The sequence below is a fragment of the Prionailurus viverrinus genome, chromosome B4 (assembly GCF_022837055.1).
Source record: "Prionailurus viverrinus isolate Anna chromosome B4, UM_Priviv_1.0, whole genome shotgun sequence".
Classification (NCBI taxonomy): domain Eukaryota; kingdom Metazoa; phylum Chordata; class Mammalia; order Carnivora; family Felidae; genus Prionailurus; species Prionailurus viverrinus.
In genome coordinates, this window is record NC_062567.1 from 50758948 (window position 1) to 50777498 (window position 18551).

The window sequence follows — 18551 nt, forward strand, 5'->3', positions numbered from 1 at the left end:
TTCATTTACTTTTTAATGTTTATTTTGAGAGAGAAAGAGCAGGAGTTGGGGGGCAGAGAGAGAGGGTGGGGAGAGGCAGAGAAAGAGAAGGAGAGAGAGAACCCCAAGCAGGCTCTGCGATGTCAGCACAGAGCCTGACACAGGGCTTGGTCTCATGAACCATGAGATTATCACCTGACTGGAATCAAGAGTCAGACACTTAACCAACTGAGTCACACAGGCACTCCCAAGTTCATTTACTTTTAGTGGTCAATAACAGCAGCATACAAAAAAACTTTAAAAATAGGCATTTTATTTGACATGATAATGTGAAAATAAACACACTAACAAAAAACCTACCAAACACATAAACATGAGGTGATCTTCCCCATATTATCCTATGCTGATTTAATTATATCTGAAACTATGTTTTGAGTACTGTGATTTACTCTCTTAAGAGGAATGTGGAGGCAGTAGATCATGGGTAAAGGACAGGGATCAGTGACATAAAAAGACATGAAAAAAGTGAAGATCATTACCACGGGAGAAAATGGAGGTGATGTAATAACTGTCTTCAGATACTTAAAAGGCTGACTTACAAATTTAGTGTTAAGTGATCATACACTGTGGAGATTAAAGAAGATAAATTATTGCTTAACACAGGACCTGATTTTTTTTTAATGTCTATTTATTTTTGAGAGAGACAGAGACAGAATACGAGTGGGTTAAGGGCAGAGAGAGAGGGAGACACAGAATCTGAAGCAGGCTCCAGGCTCTGCGCCGTCAGCACCAGAGCCTGACGTGGGGCTCAAACTCACGAGCTGTGAGATCATGACCTGACCAAAGTTGGACACCCAACCTACTGAGCCACCCAGGTGCCCCAAGATGTGATTTTTAAGAAACATGAGATTTCTTTTTCCTTCCCTAAAAATGGTGTGGATATAACCAGTCTATAGAAGGTATAGTGAGATTGATTTCAAGACAATGAGAGAAAAAAATTTGTATTATGAAGAAATCCAGAAATAAGTAATAAATTGCCTGCTATCGCTGGACATATTTAAAGAGGGATTAGAAAGAATTTTATAGGTTTATAAGGTTTTGTAGACAGGATTCATATATAGAATAAAAGGTTTATACTTTCTAGATACTTTTCTAGAAATGAGATTAATTCATAATCAATCCCCAAATATTGAAATAAAGAAAAATAAAAAGGATAATTTATGATCATTCTACATAGGTATAACCATTGTTGGTATTTCACTATATTTCCATCATTAATATTGCTAGATGACTACTAGTTTACAATCTGTTTTTTTTTCCAGAAAGATTTGAAGCAGTTCAAAATAAAAACACACAATAGTACTGATAAACATATTGCCAAATAAGACTTTCAGAAACCGTATAATCACAGAAGATATAATTCAACCAAAAGCTGGGATAAGATAGCACCTTTAATTGAGTAATAAACTATACTAAGATTTCTGGCAGCTAAGGCAAAAGAAAAAAAAAAAAGAAAACATGATAGATTATGTATTTGTTGGATAATTATTCCCAGCATTGCATTTTAAAGTGCATTTATATTCTCATTTAAAGAGGAATCATGTGTAATAAGATGTACCATCTAGTGAGACATTAGACCATTTCTTCTATTTCCCCTCAATCAAAAGCCAAAATCTCAAGATCACAAAAGTGATAAATAGCAACAAAACATTTCTACAGGGATCTTAGTAATTTGAGTAGAATCTTTTAGCAGTCAAGCAAAAGAGGGAGTTCACACATGAATGTCTGGGCTCTTACATAATTGCAAATTTTAGGTGCCAAGTGAATGTTGACTTTACTAGTATTTTAAATTTTCCATGTCGGGGTGCCTGGGTGGTGCAGTCGGTTAAGCATCCGACTTCAGTCAGGTCACGATCTCGCGGTCTGTGAGTTCGAGCCCCGCGTCAGGCTCTGGGCTGATGGCTCAGAGTCTGGAGCCTGTTTCTGATTCTGTGTCTCCCTCTCTCTCTGCCCCTCCCCCGTTCATGCTCTGTCTCTCTCTGTCCCAAAAATAAATAAACGTTGAAAAAAAAATTTTTTTTTTTAAATTTTTCCATGTCATTTATCTTTCTGGTTGACTATTCATGCTAAATTCCTATTTCCAGGGTGATGAAGAGGCCAGCCTTGGGTTACCAATAAGCCCCTTCATGGACCGTTCTGCTCCTCAGCTGGCCAATCTTCAGGAATCCTTCATCTCTCACATTGTGGGTCCTCTGTGCAACTCCTATGATTCAGCAGGACTAATGCCAGGGAAATGGGTGGAAGACAGTGATGAGTCAGGAGATACTGATGACCCAGAAGAAGAGGAGGAGGAGGAGGAAGCACCAAATGAAGAGGAAACCTGTGAAAATAATGAAGCTCCAAGTAAGTTTTATAAAATCTATTTCTAGTGTGTTTTTCCTAGGATTGTTGTTTTATTTTTTGTTTTTTGTTTTTACATAGGTTTGGATGAATTTAGGCTTCTCATGAACTACATAGTTTGTGTCCACATATCATCTGCACTGGATTGTGGATAACCTCCCTTCCCTAATATAATAATAGCAATTATAGACTGTGGAATCTATTATAATACCATGTTCATACAAGGATACATTCTCTGTTATGAAGCAAAAAGAAATCAAGTCGTTGAAGCCTGTTCTTTGTAGTATCTTAATGATTTAGAGATGAAAGGAATTTCACATACTATATAGAGCAACAATTGACTTTTGTTGGTCTAGTTCAAGGGAAGCCATGTGAAGTGGTAAGAGGTAGTTATCACTCATTTATGTAACAAATTTTTATTAAGCATCAACACTGTGCCAGGCATTCTTCCACGTACTGAAGATAGAGCCATGAACAAATCAGACAAAATATAAATCCTTGCCCACTTAGACTTATCTTTCCAGTGGAGTCAGTAAACACTAAGCAGGACAAGTCAGTAAGTCTTTAATAAGTCAGGTACTGATAAATGCTCGATTTAAAAAAAAGGGGGGGATATGAAATACTGCAGAGAAAAGTTAAAATTTTAGATAAGGTACCACAGATGGTCTAAAGAAGAAAGACATAAAAAAAGAAAAAAAGAAAAAAAGACTGAAAGAAGTGAAGGAAGATCCATGGCAGTTCAGGTGGAAAAAGTGTTCCAAGAAGAGAAAGAAGCAAACCATGTAAACGTCCTGAGGTCGGCGTTGGCTGGGTGTTCAAGGAGCATCAGGAGAGCTGGGGTGGCTAAGACAGGAAAGGGGGTAGCAGGAGAGAGGCAGTGGGGAGCCAAATGATGTAGGGTTTGAAGGTGGGGCGCTGTAGGTCACAGTATGGAGTTTGGCTTTTACTCTGAGTAAGTTGGGAAGCCCTGAGAGATGTGGTGCAGAAGAGTTAGCTGATTCAGCTTACATTTTAAATGGGTTGCTTCAGCTGCTGTATTGAGAACACTCTTGAGTCTGAGGTGGGAATAAGGGTAATAAGAGGCTGTTGAAGTTATCCAAGTGAGAAATGACTGTGGCTTTGAACCAAGCAAAGTAGTGACATTAGGAACAATGAAAAGTATTCGCATCTGGTCATTGATTTGGAGCACATCATGTAGCCAACCTAATCCATTTTAACTCACCTGATGACAAAAAGGCATTAGTTTTATTCATGTCTTGAAATATTGTCTGCTACTTCTCCTGTTATAGGGAGGAGGCCCAAACATCATAATTAGGAAAACCCATAACCCTTACAGTAACATTGCACAAATAGTACTCTATAAGTACTCTGTTGTAGGCTTGCAAAATAGAGATACAGAGATCTTCATGAACTATAAACTAATGAGGCAGGGTTTCACAAATTTGCTCTAGATTAAATTTTTGCTTCAGTTCTGTCTTATATTTTAACTTTGATACAGAATGAGGTGAAAATCAAAAGTTGTTTTCCTTCAATATTCTATTATCAAAGAAATTATATTTTATTTCTCTGGTGCTTATAAAAAGATTTCCATTAGCAATTTTGTGCTAATCTTGAGATTCAGAGGTTGGAGACAAGACTTGGGATTCATGGCTTATGTTTTCATTTCTTCATTTAATAAACATGTAGTGGTTGTTTTGTTTTGTTTTGTTTTGTTTTGTTTAACTTCAAAGAGCCAGGAGGTAGTTTGCTGTTGAGGGACAGGACAGGTTTGTTTGTTTGTTTGTTTTTTGTTTTTGTTTTTCTTTTCCCACTGAGTGACTTTGGAAAGTGTTGTCGGCTTAGCCTCTTGGAAAAGCTTTGTTCCCATGGGCTTTTACGGATTGCTATTTGAACTCAAACACATTGAAAACACACACACATAATACCGGCATCAAGAATTGAAGAACACAGGCCAGGAGATTAAACAGGCTCAACTTGTCAGCATTGGCTTTAGCAGCAAATGAGACAACCAGATATTCAATTACTTTTCGTTCTGTAGGGTTAAGTTGCCGTACTGACTTCCAGATTCTGATGTGTTACTCTCCAAGCCCAGATTTCCTCATTTCTAACTCGACTGCTGTAGAATCCGAGTAATTTTAGTTTCATAATCAGATTGACTGAGACGGTTAACTTGATTGAGCCTGAAAGTTAGGTTTCAGAAAAAATTAAGATTAAATATGCACTGATAATTTCAGCAATTTGCAAAACTTGGAGATCTCCCAGGAAACACAGAATTAAATGTTTCAATATGGTATCCTAGGGAAAGAAGGCTTTTTCCCAACCTCATAATTAAATCTGAAAGATTCCTACAGCGAACTAAGAGGTTTCTAATGAAGTACTAAGCTGCATTTAGAATTTCAGCAATGAAAGGCTCTTTGTTCTCATTTCAAAAGGTTCCAGTGCTGAACAATTTGGCTCCCAATACAGGCATGTTTTAGACCACCTGCAGACTCTAATCTACGCAAATTTATTTGGTACAAACTTTCTTCTACGTCACCTTATTCAGTTCAAATCCAGAGAGGTTTATTGCTAACATTTAACAGCATTAATAAGAGAACAGCTGTTCTCATGGGAGCTGTCCTGAAAGGAAAAGGAGAAAAATCAAGCTTTTGTTACCTTCATCCCTTTGAATACACTGCCATGAATGTGTATAACTTTCAGATGGAATAATCACCTTGGGCAGTAATGTTTTCCTATAACCGTGATTCAAATCTGGCCTTTGGCCAGTGCTCATTGGTAACTCTCTTGATTCAAAGGATTAGGTTCAAAAGTATATTGACATTGAAAAATTCCTAAACAGAAGCCGATTTGACTTAACTATAATAAAAACAAAGTAGACACAGACAAGTAGATGACTTTGGTAGAAGAATAATTTTATAAATTTGCTTTTAAAACTCTAATGTGGTAGTAATATATTTTATTGATTTTTATAGAAATAATTCAGATTTCTTTAAATTTTAGTGTATATGTATACACACACACACACACATGCATACACATATACACATAGAGTCTTTGTTAAGAAACGTTCAGTTGAAGAAATTGATGTCATGCTCCACAGACCCGTAACCCTGCCTGGTATGCTGCCAACACCTTCACCTAGAGTATTTAATTCTCAAAATTTACGTCTCACCTCAGGTGTCCTGTTCTTTGAAAAAAAAAAATCTTACCTATCCCCTCACAGGCTGAGTCTCTTGTGTTGCCATGGTTTTAATGTACCAGAGAGAGATTGCAATATACACTTTGTTAAAAATGTCAAGGAATGCTTTATTCAACATTGTTGCGATAAGGGAGAGAAATTAAACTCAACTCCATTGAAACTAAGGCAGGAGAATTTTTAAGCAATAGCATGAGCTATGAAAAAGTACTATAGGACCTTAGAGGGAAGTTGGCCCATGTGATTGAGCCATTTGTGTTTGCTAATTGGTACGTATTGAAGTTAGGCACCTTCCTTCCCATGAAGACTGAAAGGTAGGGCCCCTGTTTTTCCTGATTTCATTTCAAAAGAATTAATGCCCATGTACTTGAGGAAGGAGTTCCTGGGTTGTAAAACTGGCTAGAAACTGGGAGAAGTTTTATCTGTATTACATAAGAGCAGAGAAAGTATCTGCACTTTCAAGTTTTATAAAGTAAATGCTATAATAAAAGGCAGGCCAGAGATACAATCTGGAAGAAACTGGTCTAGAATTTAGTCCAGCTAAGGGGAGCATCAAGACCATCTTAGTCACATGCATATGTCTGTCATAAAACATAGCATGTGTATTTTATTTTCTTGTCTTCTTTGCTTTCTCTCCTATAAACAGTAAACTCCTTTAAGGCAAGCTCTTGGACTAATTGGTATTTGTGTATGTAGCATCCAGAAATTTCTTGTCAATTCATAGATGGTCAATATAAATTTGATTGATGGGTTCATCTCATAAATAAAATAATGAAAACAGTAAATCGTTTTTTAAATTCTTGCTTATGACTCAGCCTATATCCATTCACCCTGGCATTTATTCAATTTAATAATTTTGTTATGTGTCTATATGGTTCAAAATTAATTCAAGATAGCATGTCCCTTTTTTTTGGCATCTGTTTCTTTTTATTCTTTTTTTTTTAAATTTATATCCAAATTAGCATATACTGCAACAATGATTTCAGGAGTAGATTCCGTAGTGTCTCTTACCTATTTACCCCATCCCCCCTCCCACAACTCCTCCAGCAACCCTCAGTTCTCCATATTTATGAGTCTCTTCTGTTTTGTCCCCCTCCCTGTTTTTATATTATTTTTGTTTCCCTTCCCTTATGTTCATCTGTTTTGTCTCTTAAAGTCCTCATATGAGTGAAGTCATATAATTTTTGTCTTTCTCTGACTAATTTCACTTAGCGTAATACCCTCCAGTTTCATCCACATAGTTGCAAATGGTAAGATTTCATTCTTTTTGATTGCCGAGTAATACTCCATTGTGTATATGTATATATACTACCTCTTCTTTATCCATTCATCCATCGATGGACATTTGGGCTCTTTCCATACTTTGGCTGTTGTTGATAGTGCTGCTATAAACGTGGGGGTGCATGTGTCCCTTTGAAACAGCACACCTGTATCCCGTAGATAAATGCCTAGTAGTGCAATTGGTGGGTCATAGGGAATTTCTATTTTTAGCTTTTTGAGGAACCTCCATACTGTTTTCCAGAGTGGCTGCACCAGCTTGCATTCCCACCAACAATACAAGAGATCCTCTTTCTCTGCATCCTCGCCAACATCTGTTGTTGACTGAGTTGTTCATGTTACCCATTCTGACAGGTGTCAGGTGGTATCTCATTGTGGTTTTGATTTGCATTTCCCTGATGATGAGTGATGTGGAGCATTTTTTCATGTGTTGATTAGCCATCTGTATATCTTCCTTGGAGAAGTGTCTATTCATGTCTTTTGCCCATTTCTTCACTGGGTTATTTGTTTTTTGGGTGTTGAGTTTGATAAGTTCTTTATAGATTTTGGATACTAACCCTTTATCTCATATGTCATTTGCAAATATCTTCTCCCTTGCTGTCAGTTGCCTTTTAGTTTTACTGATTGTTTCCTTCGCTGTGCAGAAGGTTTTTATTTTGATGAGGTCCCAGTAGTTCATTTTTGCTTTTGTTTCCCTTGCCTCTGGAAATGTGTTGAGTAAGAACTTGCTACACGTAAGATCAAAGAGATGTTTTCCTGCTTTCTTTTCAAGGATTTTGATGGCTTCCTGTCTTACATTGAGGTCTTTCATCCATTTTGAGTTTATTTTTGTGTATGGTGTAAGAAAGTGGTCCAGGTTCATTTTTCTGCATGTTGCTGTCCAGTTTTCCCAGCACCTCTTGCTGAAGAGACTGTCTTTATTCCATTGGATATTCTTTCCTGCTTTGTCAAAGATCAGTTGGCCATATGGATCAGTGGGTCCATTTCTGGGTTCTCTATTCTGTTCCATTGATCTGAGTGTTCTTGTGCCAGTACCATACTATCCTGATGATTACAGCTTTGTAGTATAGCTTGAAGTCTAGGATTGTGATGCCTCCTGCTTTGGTTTTCTTTTTCAAGATCGCTTTGGCTATTCGGGGTCTTTTCTGGTTCCATACAAATTTTAGGATTATTTGTTCTAGCTCTGTAAAGAATGCTGGTGTAACTTTGATAGGGATTGCATTGAATATGTAGATTGCTTTGGGTAGTATTGACATTTTAACAATATTTGTTCTTCCTATCCAGGAGCATGGAATCTTTTTCCATTTTTGTGTGTCTTCTTCCATTTCTTTCATAAGCTTTCTAAACTTTTCAGCATATAGATTTTTCACCTCTTTGTTTAGATTTATTCCTGGGTATTTTATGGTTTTTAGTGCAACTGTAAATGGGATCGATTCTTTGATTTCTCTTTCTGTTGCTTCATTGTTGGTGAATAGGAATGCAACTGATTTCTGTGTGTTGATTTTATATCCTGCAACTTTGCTGAATTCATGAATCAGTTCTAGCAGTTTTTTGGTGGAGTCTTTTGGGTTTTCCATACAGATTATCACGTCATCTGAGAAGAGTGAAAGTTTGACCTCCTCCTGGCTGATTTGGATGCCTTTTATTTCTTTCTGTCAGTTTTTCCCTTTTGAGAATGATATTAGTGTTGGGTCATTCATATATGGCTTTTATGATCTGGGGGTATGCTCTTTCTATCCCTGCTTTCTTGAGGGTTTTTATCAAGAAAGGATGCTGTATTTTGTCAAATGCTTTCTCTGCATCTATTGAGAGGATCATATGGTTCTTGTCCTTTCTTTTATTAATGTGATGAATCATGCTAATTGTTTTGCAGATATTGAACCAACCCTGCATCCCAGGTATAAATCCCGCTTGGTCGTGGTGAATAATTTTTTTAACGTATTGTTGGAGCTGGTTGGCTAATATCTTGTTGAGGATTTTTGTATCCATGTTCATCAGGGAAATTGGTCTGTAGTTCTCCTTTTTAGTGGGGTCTCTGTCTGGTTTTGGAATCAAGGTAATGCTGGCTTCATAGAAAGAGCTTGGAAGTTTTCCTTCCATTTCTATTTTTTGGAATAGTTTCAAGAGAATAGGTGTTAACTCTTCCTTAAATGTTTGGTAGAATTCCCCTGGAAATCCATCTGGCCCTAGGCTCTTGTTTTTTGGCAGATTTTTGATTACTAATTCAGTTTCCTTACTGGTTATCAGCGTCCTTTTTTTTTTAACTGTATTTTGAAATTGATCTTACCCTGTAAAATAAAAGAATTTTTGTGGTATATTATAATAAAACTGTTAACAGAATCACTAGTACTTCCATAAAAATTTTGGTGGATGGCCTCCAAAAGATCTACTTCCTTTGGCATATCTCATAGCTCATGTATTTTTTCCTATTCTTACTATTTTTTTCTTCTTTTTTCCTCTCAGATTGTACATTGTAAATCATTACTACTTCATTAGGTAAACCCAAATATCCCTGCTGATATTCCTGGTAACTTGTACTGTTAACTCTTTAATGTAGTCCCCATTAGATCATAATTTCCTGTGGACCGCTTTTTCATATCATTGTCATTTTTATCACTTATCACCACTTCATCATTTACTTGGACCTGTGGAACAGAAACTAGAAAGAACATGATTCATCTAGTAAACTCTTACTAAAGTCTGGAGCTTTGTATACAATATACACACAAAAGGAGGGACCTGGCTTCTCTGCATTGGAAAGTTCATAGTCCAATAGGGGATCTTAGCCTAATTTTTAAATTCTTGGTCTAAGTCTAAGATGGCCACTCGGATGAAGGTACTAAAAGTTATATTCTGGCCACAACCAGACCCTCTTCTAAACTCAAGTCTAGCTCTTACTTTACCTCCGCACTTGAAGGTCTCCCAGACATTTCATGTTCAGCATCTCCCTCAAATCTCCTCACCTAACATTGCCTTCTCAGTACATCTTATGACCACCTACTCAATGACTCAGACCAGACAGCTCAGGGTTGTCTTTGATTCCTTTCTCTTCTTTTTTTCCTTACATCTAATCAGTTGCCAAAGTCCTGTTGATTAAACCTCACAAATATGTCTCACATTTATCTACTTGTCTTCATTTTCATTACTTTCTTCCTAGCCCAAGCCATGGTCATCATGCCATATTCTCTTGGCTGAGTAATTTTTGTCTCTTTCTGGCACCTTTAAAAGATTTTGTAAGACTCAGTGTGATTGTACCTACCTTTTCACTCTTGCCCACTAGAGTAAAAGCTCCATGCTGGCAGGCATTATGTCTCTCAGTGAATGACCAGAACCTACCATACTTGGTACATATTAGGTTCTTAATAAGTAGATAAAGAATTGGAAGACTAAATAGTGAGTTATGGTATCAATTCAAAGGTCTTTAAAATGTCTTATGTTTCATCTGTCAAAGTTGATGATATTATAGTTCCTTAAGAGATTCTGTGAAAATTGTCCTTACTATTTCAATGTTGAACACATGAAATGTTTTGATCACCAAGACAATGTAATTTATTTACTTATCAAATGCATATTTGCTGAGCCTCATTCTGTATAAGATACGTACTTCTCTTTATAAGTCTCCCTAAAAGAAGCTGTAGTCTAGTAGAGGGGCTAAGGCCTGTAATATATGAGAGCAAGATAAGTGCCCTAAAGAATGCATGTTATTGGGGCACCTGGGTGGCTCAGCGGGTTAAGCGTCCAAGTTTTGGTTTTGGCTCAGGTCAGGATCTCACACTTTTGTGAGTTTGAGCCCCGTGTTGGGCTCTGTGCTGACAGTGCTGCAGAGCCTGCTTGGGATTCTCTCTCTGCCCCTCTCCTACTCGTGCAGTCTCTGTCTTTCTCAAAATAATAAACTTTAAAAAATTAAATAAAATAAAGATAAAAGAATGCACATCATTAAGGACATTGTTTTTGTTACAAGTGACAAGACTCCAATAAAGTGAGTATATACAAAAGGGAAAATTACTGGTTCAGGTAATTGGGATGTTGTCCAGTATTCACGCTTACTTGCACCTGCTCTTGTCTCTGAGTCACCTGCCTGACAGCTTGATCTTTCAACCTTTCTTTCTATGTGAGACTGGAAATCTAGCCAGCTCTATATTCACTTCATTTCACATAAACAGGCAGAGGAGAAAAGATCCCCGGCCCCCATTCCCTGACTGATTCCATGCTGTTGGGAAAATTTCCAGGGGAAGACGCTGAGTGACCTGATTTGGGTCACACCCATTGACTAGCTGCTGCAACAGGGCTATATTGTGGGAAGGTGGGTGGGGAAGTAGAGTTTGACAACCTTTTCTAGAACTATATAATTGAAAGAAGGGATGAGAGTTTCTGATTTTGGATATGCAGTTATCAGAAAAAGATACCAAGATAATGAGAAAGGAAAAAAATGAAAACAATGTGTACTCTTGGAAGCATGAATGGAGGGAAATGAGAGTTTAGAAGAGTGAGGCGATACAGGGGGAGAGAATATTTCTTATAGGAGCAATTCAGTAAAATCTGAGTCTTAAAATAATAAATGGGCATGAACTTTTGAGGACTGAGAAGAGCATTTGAGAAGGAGGGCCAGTACCTGCTGGACAGTAGAAGAGTTCAGTGTATATATGGAAGTAGAGACAGAAGCCAGGCTGCGGAAGATGGAAGACTGCAAAAGCATGCTTTTGCCAGCTTGTGGGAGAACTTTGACAGGACTTTGAAATTAATATTTTAGTCCGTGTGAAGCAGAACAATAACATTCAAACCATCCTAAAAGAAATCAATCTTGTAGACTTTTGTGGGTTGAATTAGCTGACAAAGTAAAGGAAGACCTAACAAGAAGTTCTTCCAGTAGTCCAGGTGAAAAATCTGGAGGATCTGACTGTATTGAGAATAATACCAAAACTTAAGCAGAACTTTTTATTGGGCATTACTGGATATTAAATCCGGTTCACAGTATGTCTCGATGTAACCATGATATATTAATGATGGTTGCCATCTCCCTCTTATTTCCCCACTCTTGAAAGCAACATTATGATGATACACAAATCAAGTGGTATATGTATCTGTTTGGTACTTTAGCTCCTATTAATGATGTGAAAAAAAAATAACCACCATGTACTCAGCACACAAATAAGTAATTTGGTGTTTTCTCAGGAAAGAAAACTTTCAAAAGGAGGAAAATCTACTGCCAAATAACTCAACACCTCCTGCAGAACCACAAGATGTGGAAGAAAGTCATTGAAGAGGAACAGCGGTTGGCGGGCATAGAGAGTCAATCCCTGGACCAGTCACCCCAACAGCATTCCTCAGAACAGATCCAGGCCATCAGGGAAGAAGAGGAAGAGAAAGGGAAGCCAAGAGGAGAGGAGATCCCAACCCTGAAGCAAAACCAGTGACGATGGATATAATGAGCTGTGTTTCCCAACAGAGTGACTTGTCACAGACTCTTTTCAAGCCAGCACAACACTTAGACACAACACTGTAGAAATACAAGAAGATGGGCAAACAGCTATTGCATTTGGGAATTCTTCGCATTTTATGTGTTTATTTTTACAGTGAGGTACATTGTTAAAAACTCTTGCTCGGAGAAGCTTTCACATTTGCAACACCAGCTTCCAAGGATTTTTTTTAAGGAAGAAGTATATATGTGTGTGTGTATATAAGCTCGCACGTAGATACATGTAAAACATATTCACACACATACACGCACATGCACACTGAAAGCCAGGGTTACTGGCTCCACACTTTAGTAACATTCATATTAAGATATATAGTGGTCACTGTGATATAGTAAGTTATAAAGGAAAAAAAAAGGAAAACAATTCACAGAGGAAATGGGGTGGCTTAGCAGGGAAACAGTGCAGTGAATGTAAGTTACCAACTAAGGAGCTTTTGCTCTTAGTACTGACGGATGAAAGTTCCAGAGCATTATTTGAATTCTTCTACATCCTGCCGATATCGTGTGTGTGTGTGTGTGTGTGTGTGTGTGTGTGTGTGACAGAGAGAGAGGAGAGAGAGCATGCTTGTGTGTATGTATGTGCTTATGTCAACAGAGATTTTTATGGTTTTAGTCATTCATAGAATAGCTGCAGCAGATGACTCAGCACATCTGAACAAACGGAAGGCAGTTCACTCTGGAGTGTCTGAGAGGCAGCCATTCCAAATGCCTTCCTCCATTTAGCTTCAGTCCAGGGCCCTCTGAAGAGGGAGGGTATTCACAGGCTGGTGAGAGGGCCACGGGATTGGTACTATGCTAATGCACCACTTGGAGGCACTCTATCGCCGGCCTTAAACCTGGAAGACTGAGGCATTTTCCAATCTGCTTGCCTAATGAATGTATAGGAGCTGTTTGTCTGTGAGTATGTCTGTCACTCATGTAAGATCAAATCAACTATTTTTAAGGGGATGGCATTCTTTATACATAAACACCTAAGAAGGGGCTGAAGTCCGATCTTTTAATTAGGTTAGAATTCTGAAAAGTTGCCAGAGGAGACTTGGGGGAATTGCTCTTCACGGTGACCTTCCATGTCTTAAATATGCTGCAAAATGTGTGATAGAAAAGAAGAAAAAAAGGCAAACAGAAACCCACTATGGGACATATAGCGAGAGATGAAGGGGGAAAATTGCAACCTAGGGTGTGGTGTTTGTTGACGTAGTGAAAGCCTGATTCTGGGCAACTGTTGAAGATTGGCTTTGGGTGGTGAAGGTCCCACTGACAACAACCTTGTTGTGGTGTTCCACGTGCCGTGGGGTAAGGTAGCTTCTGTCTGCAATCTGGCCCATTGTCATGTTTCTTTTGTCAGGGAAAATTATAGAGGGAATTTTGGGTACTGGGCCTATTATTGAAAGTCTTTTTTTTTTTTTATTTGTTCATCTACACTTGTTTATGCTGTGAGCCAAACCTTATTTAAAAAGTTGATACTCACTTCCAATATTTTATTTCATATTATTATATTTGTCATGAATAGTTATCTTGATGTAAATATAAAGATTTTTTTTTGTTTCTGTAGATAGTAAACTCTTTTTTTTTAAAAAGGAAAAGGGAAACATTTTTATAAAGTTATATTTTAATCACCATTTTTATACATTGTATCTATCTCCAAGCCCAGTAAGAGAGTGATGAATCATTTGCACGGAGGTCTAAGGACAGCCACATATCTACCTATTCTAATTTAAATGATAATCAGATAGTTATTTTATGCCAATTAAAGGAAGATGCCACAAAGAATGTTTTTTTCCTAGGAACTTGGAACTTTTAGGTCACTTTGGGGTTCATGTCTCCCAAAGAGAAAGACTTGCATAACCAATACCGAATTTTTATAATTGGTATCCATTTCCCGCCAATGTTTTTTGGTTATAATTCCTCCTTCAGTACTATGTACGGAAGAACTTGTTCATCAATGAAACGATCTTAGCTTCTAAGTTAACCATGATGGTGATTTCTAATTTTTCTTTCCTCTGAAGTCATAGCAAAGAGTGTTTACATTAAAAATGCTTTTGTTTCTCATAAATGAATATTCTTCCTTTCCAAAGCAGTGATTTTACATTAACCTATGGCATTTTTCAAATAAGGCAAACATAATATCGAAAGTAAACACAATTTCAGGGCAGATTTCGCATTAAGTAGGAAAATATGAAAAAGGATCAAATAGATGCAGACTCTGTTTCAAAAATGAGAATAATTTCATATTTTTGTGTTAACACTAGGTCTTCACTATTCAGGATTTATTGAGTTGTTTTCCATTTTCTTAGTAATGCTTTTGTGTCTCATGTTTGCAAAAATTACTGTGAGTCCAATGCATTTCCCCAGTGACATTAACTGTTTTCCTTCCCTTGCAAATAAGAGAAGAGGGGGAAAAAATGTGCTCGTTTATCTCTTGTACCTAATTACTTAAGAAAACAAATCTTTCCCCATTCTCCAAATGTCGTATGACAAGTGTCTAAAACACAGGTGAAAGTGAGCACAAATATAGGTTGTGGAGCAAGTAGTGTGACAGCAAAACAGTCACGAGTCTATAACTGTGTATTGGCAGCTGCTGTGTCAAAGCTGGCCAGTCTGGCTGCCAGAGTAGAGGTCTTAGCAAATGACCCAGTTGTGTTTATTCTGTTTTAAAGTACCTGAAATAATGGTGGCCAAAGCACTTAGAACCTCTTCATTCCCAGATTGTGTTAATCAGTCCAGGCAGATTGATCACCTTTTTTTCTTCAAAAATCAGTTGCCAGGATATTACAGCTAAAAGTCCATTGAAATAAATAGAGATCAAGGATGACCCTTTCATACACATTCAGTACATCCCAAAGGATGACCAGGGGCATAAAAAGATCTTTTCTGCTGGCTATGTTCTCCCCCTCCTCGGTGACAGCAGTATTACTGTGTTCACTTCCAACTCCAGAGCTTATTCCCTGTGGTGCCAGTGTGTTTGTTGCAATTTGCTACATTTTTATATGAGCCTATTTATAGGTGCCATTTAGGTAAACTCAGGTCTTTCAAATGAAGGAATCTGTAGCCCATTTAGGAAAAAGGATCATTGTACAGACAGCCATAAACCCAATGGGAGGAAAACTCGGAGCTGGTGACCTTGATTCTAGGGGTTGCTCTCTGTTAAGGAAAAGACCAGGTATTACTATGAGTGTCATCACTGTCGTTTCCAGCATGCTATTACAATGTCCTTTCCAGGTATCCAACTAAGCCAACCTTTAGGATATCGTTCCCTTTAGCTTTTTTCTAAACTATAAAATTTTATTTGTCATTTCTATAAGATTTGGTTTTCTCTCAGTAGATGAAGATAGTAGCACTGTACAGGGATAGATCTATACTAGTCTTCATCTGGCAAGTGAAGGAATGTCCTCATGTTTAAGAAAATACTCATTTTCTAAAAAAAGAATACCCAATTCTATATGTTCCGTTTTGATCGACTTCCAGAACAAACCCCTAATTATTGCAATCCCAGTAAAACTAAAGAAAAGGGATTGTACGATGTGCAGACTGTTCGTATAACATGTATGTATTGTGATTTCCTCATGTCCCCTGCCTGTCTTGATTTGCGATTTCCCGACGTCCCCTGTCACGTGCCCAGAGAACTTTCTTTGAAGGTAAAAGCTGTGCAAGAGGCATGAGACTCAGGCCTATTTTTTGTTTAAATGGTGGAAAAATATAAATTATTTTCTAAGTAATAAAGATATGCAAATTATCATTGTAAATAAAGTCTAAAGTTTGAAATGACTGCTTTATATAAGTGATATTTGTGTGATGAACAATTCCTGACCAATGAGAAGTGACTGATCAAAAAATCATTTCTAGCCTACTTTGGGAGGTAATTTTGGTGCTTCGCTGTCAGTATGGGGATCTCCATTGTCCTCACCTTTTGAAATATTTCTAAAATAATAATGAAAACCACAGTAAGGATCTTACTGTCCTTTCTTCCATCCTAACCCTGAGTCCCACTTAATGCCTTTCCTGGTTTATATGCCACTTTGGAAATAAACTGTCTTTTCAAACTGGCAGAAGCCTCCAGTAAAACCAACTTTTGTAAGCTTTCATAGCCTGGGGTAAATCAAGATTCTCCTTATTCTAGGGATTCTCAGCTCCTGTGTGTAGAAAGAAAAATATCAGTAAAATTTCAAATGCTCATAGGTTACCTCCAGACCATTGATACCTAAAATATCTGTATACTTCGAAACCAAACTGAGTTTCTTTCATTCACCTTCGCTCCTAACAAGCAGCAAAATACTTTATGATCGTTGTTCTAGGTCATTCATTTCTCTTGTGATTTTTCCATGAAAGGAAACTGAATTTGCTGATACTGTTCGTCTGTTTTTCTAATCTGTTCAACAAAATTCCACCATAAGATTAGGAGACCAATTAGCCGTTTTAAGCGAGGAGCATTCCAAAATTAAATTACTCTTAGAACCTCTAATCAGGGCAAAATATGCAAGTTTTAGGTCCACCTGTATTCATATCAGTGTGTTCCTCTAGTAAATACTCAAATTCTTATTGCATATTTGATTGATTGCATATTCAGTGCATATAAGCACTGAATTAATTAAACTATAAACAATGCATTCAGCAACTTAAATTGAGGTTTGCATGGTATTTATAATGTTTAGCACTAATAATCCATGATCAGAGAAGAACAGATTTTTCAGTCTATATTACATACCATGGCAATTTGCGTATCACCTCACACATTTCATTTATTACCATGCTGCAATTTTACCTTACCTAATGGTGCTTTTACCTTACCTGAGTGATCTTTACGTTCATACTATCACATCATTCAAACAGGTTAACAATGGTGACAAAAAATAATTAGGCATTGTCCTGCTAAATATGTTTAAAGACCCAAAACTAAACCTTAAAGCTTTATTATTTGGTGGAACTCCATGTTAACATCTGCAGATTCAGAAATACTGATCCACCATAAATTATTTTAGTACAGTAAGACTATAAATTATATGGAATTGTATAGAGATGGAAAACAAAATTAGCTTTTGCTCTGTGCTTCAGGTTGCAAAATGAGCCCAAATTTCCTATCTAAAGGTAGCGGGTTCTTCTCCATATTCTACTCCTAAGGTTGATTACTTGAAAGGCATTGGTATTCATGGATTTCTGCTTCCCTCAACAGAAGAGAAGTCAACCCTTCTTTTGATAGATAGTGAACATGTACCTGTTCAGAAAAGTTTCCTCATTGCTTCACATCAAGAAGAGGTTCTTTAAGCATGCAAATAATCCATTAAAAAAATGCTTCAGAGAGTAATATTGTCATCGTATGTAAGTACTATCAAAAATATTTAAATTTGATATAGTTTTTGAAACAAAGCTGTTTAAAATTTTTTTGTTATTCAATTACAACGAAACTCACAAAATGACCTTCCATGGTAGAGAGACGCTAAATATATTGATAGAATTACAACTACTATTGTGTCATAAAAAACTGGAAAGAATATTTAATTATTTGTCTAATATCTCTCATGCCTCAGGGAGGAAATTGTTTTATGGCAGGTTCAAGAAATACATGAAATAGATAAAAATAAACTTAGTACCAATAATTTAATTAGATGAAATGCACAAATTATAGCCTGATTTTTTCAGACTTGTCCAGAAAAAAAAGGAATGTATTATCCAGCAATTTTTCATGGATTAGATTGTTTTAAAGTAAATGGTCTGTTAATGTAGATTATATTTTAGTAAATTATAACACTGTTAAAAAGCCAAATACATTATCTTCATTACTAAAAATAATTAAATCTTATTAATCTTGACTTTCACAGATGAAGCACTGACCAGGCAATAAACTACACCCACTACTTCATCTACCAAGACTGATCAAATGGTAGGTCGGAATTTGAAATTCATTAACAGAAACATAAATTTTTAAAAATCATGTTAAAGCTTTACTGCTTTAACTAAAATTTCAGTGTCAGTAAAAGTACCTATTTCAAATGAAACAAATTTTAGCAGGGCTTTAACTAAAATTTCAGTGTCAGTAAAAGTACCTATTTCAAATGAAACAAATTTTAGCAGGGCTTTAACTAAAATTTCAGTGTCAGTAAAAGTACCTATTTCAAATGAAACAAATTTTAGCAGGGAATTCTTCCTTTCCTCTTTAAAAAAAAAGAAAGTCAAACTCATAGGAGAAAAGTGTGACTTCTCTTCAGTTTTACTTCTCTAACTCAAAAT

At 36.9% G+C, this 18551-nt stretch overlaps 1 protein-coding gene across 2 annotated transcripts in view; it reads left to right on the plus strand.

Annotated features, from left to right (window-relative positions):
- Positions 1-16076, plus strand: part of PDE3A (phosphodiesterase 3A) — a 311245-nt gene extending 295169 nt beyond the window's left edge. For both annotated transcript variants that reach the window (XM_047866450.1, XM_047866451.1), the window contains exons 15-16: positions 2124-2382; positions 12026-16076. In XM_047866450.1, the coding sequence (XP_047722406.1) occupies positions 2124-2382; positions 12026-12267 (501 nt within the window). In that variant the 3' untranslated portion in view covers positions 12268-16076. The remainder of the gene's footprint in view (positions 1-2123; positions 2383-12025) is intronic.
- The last annotated feature ends 2475 nt before the right edge of the window (positions 16077-18551 follow it).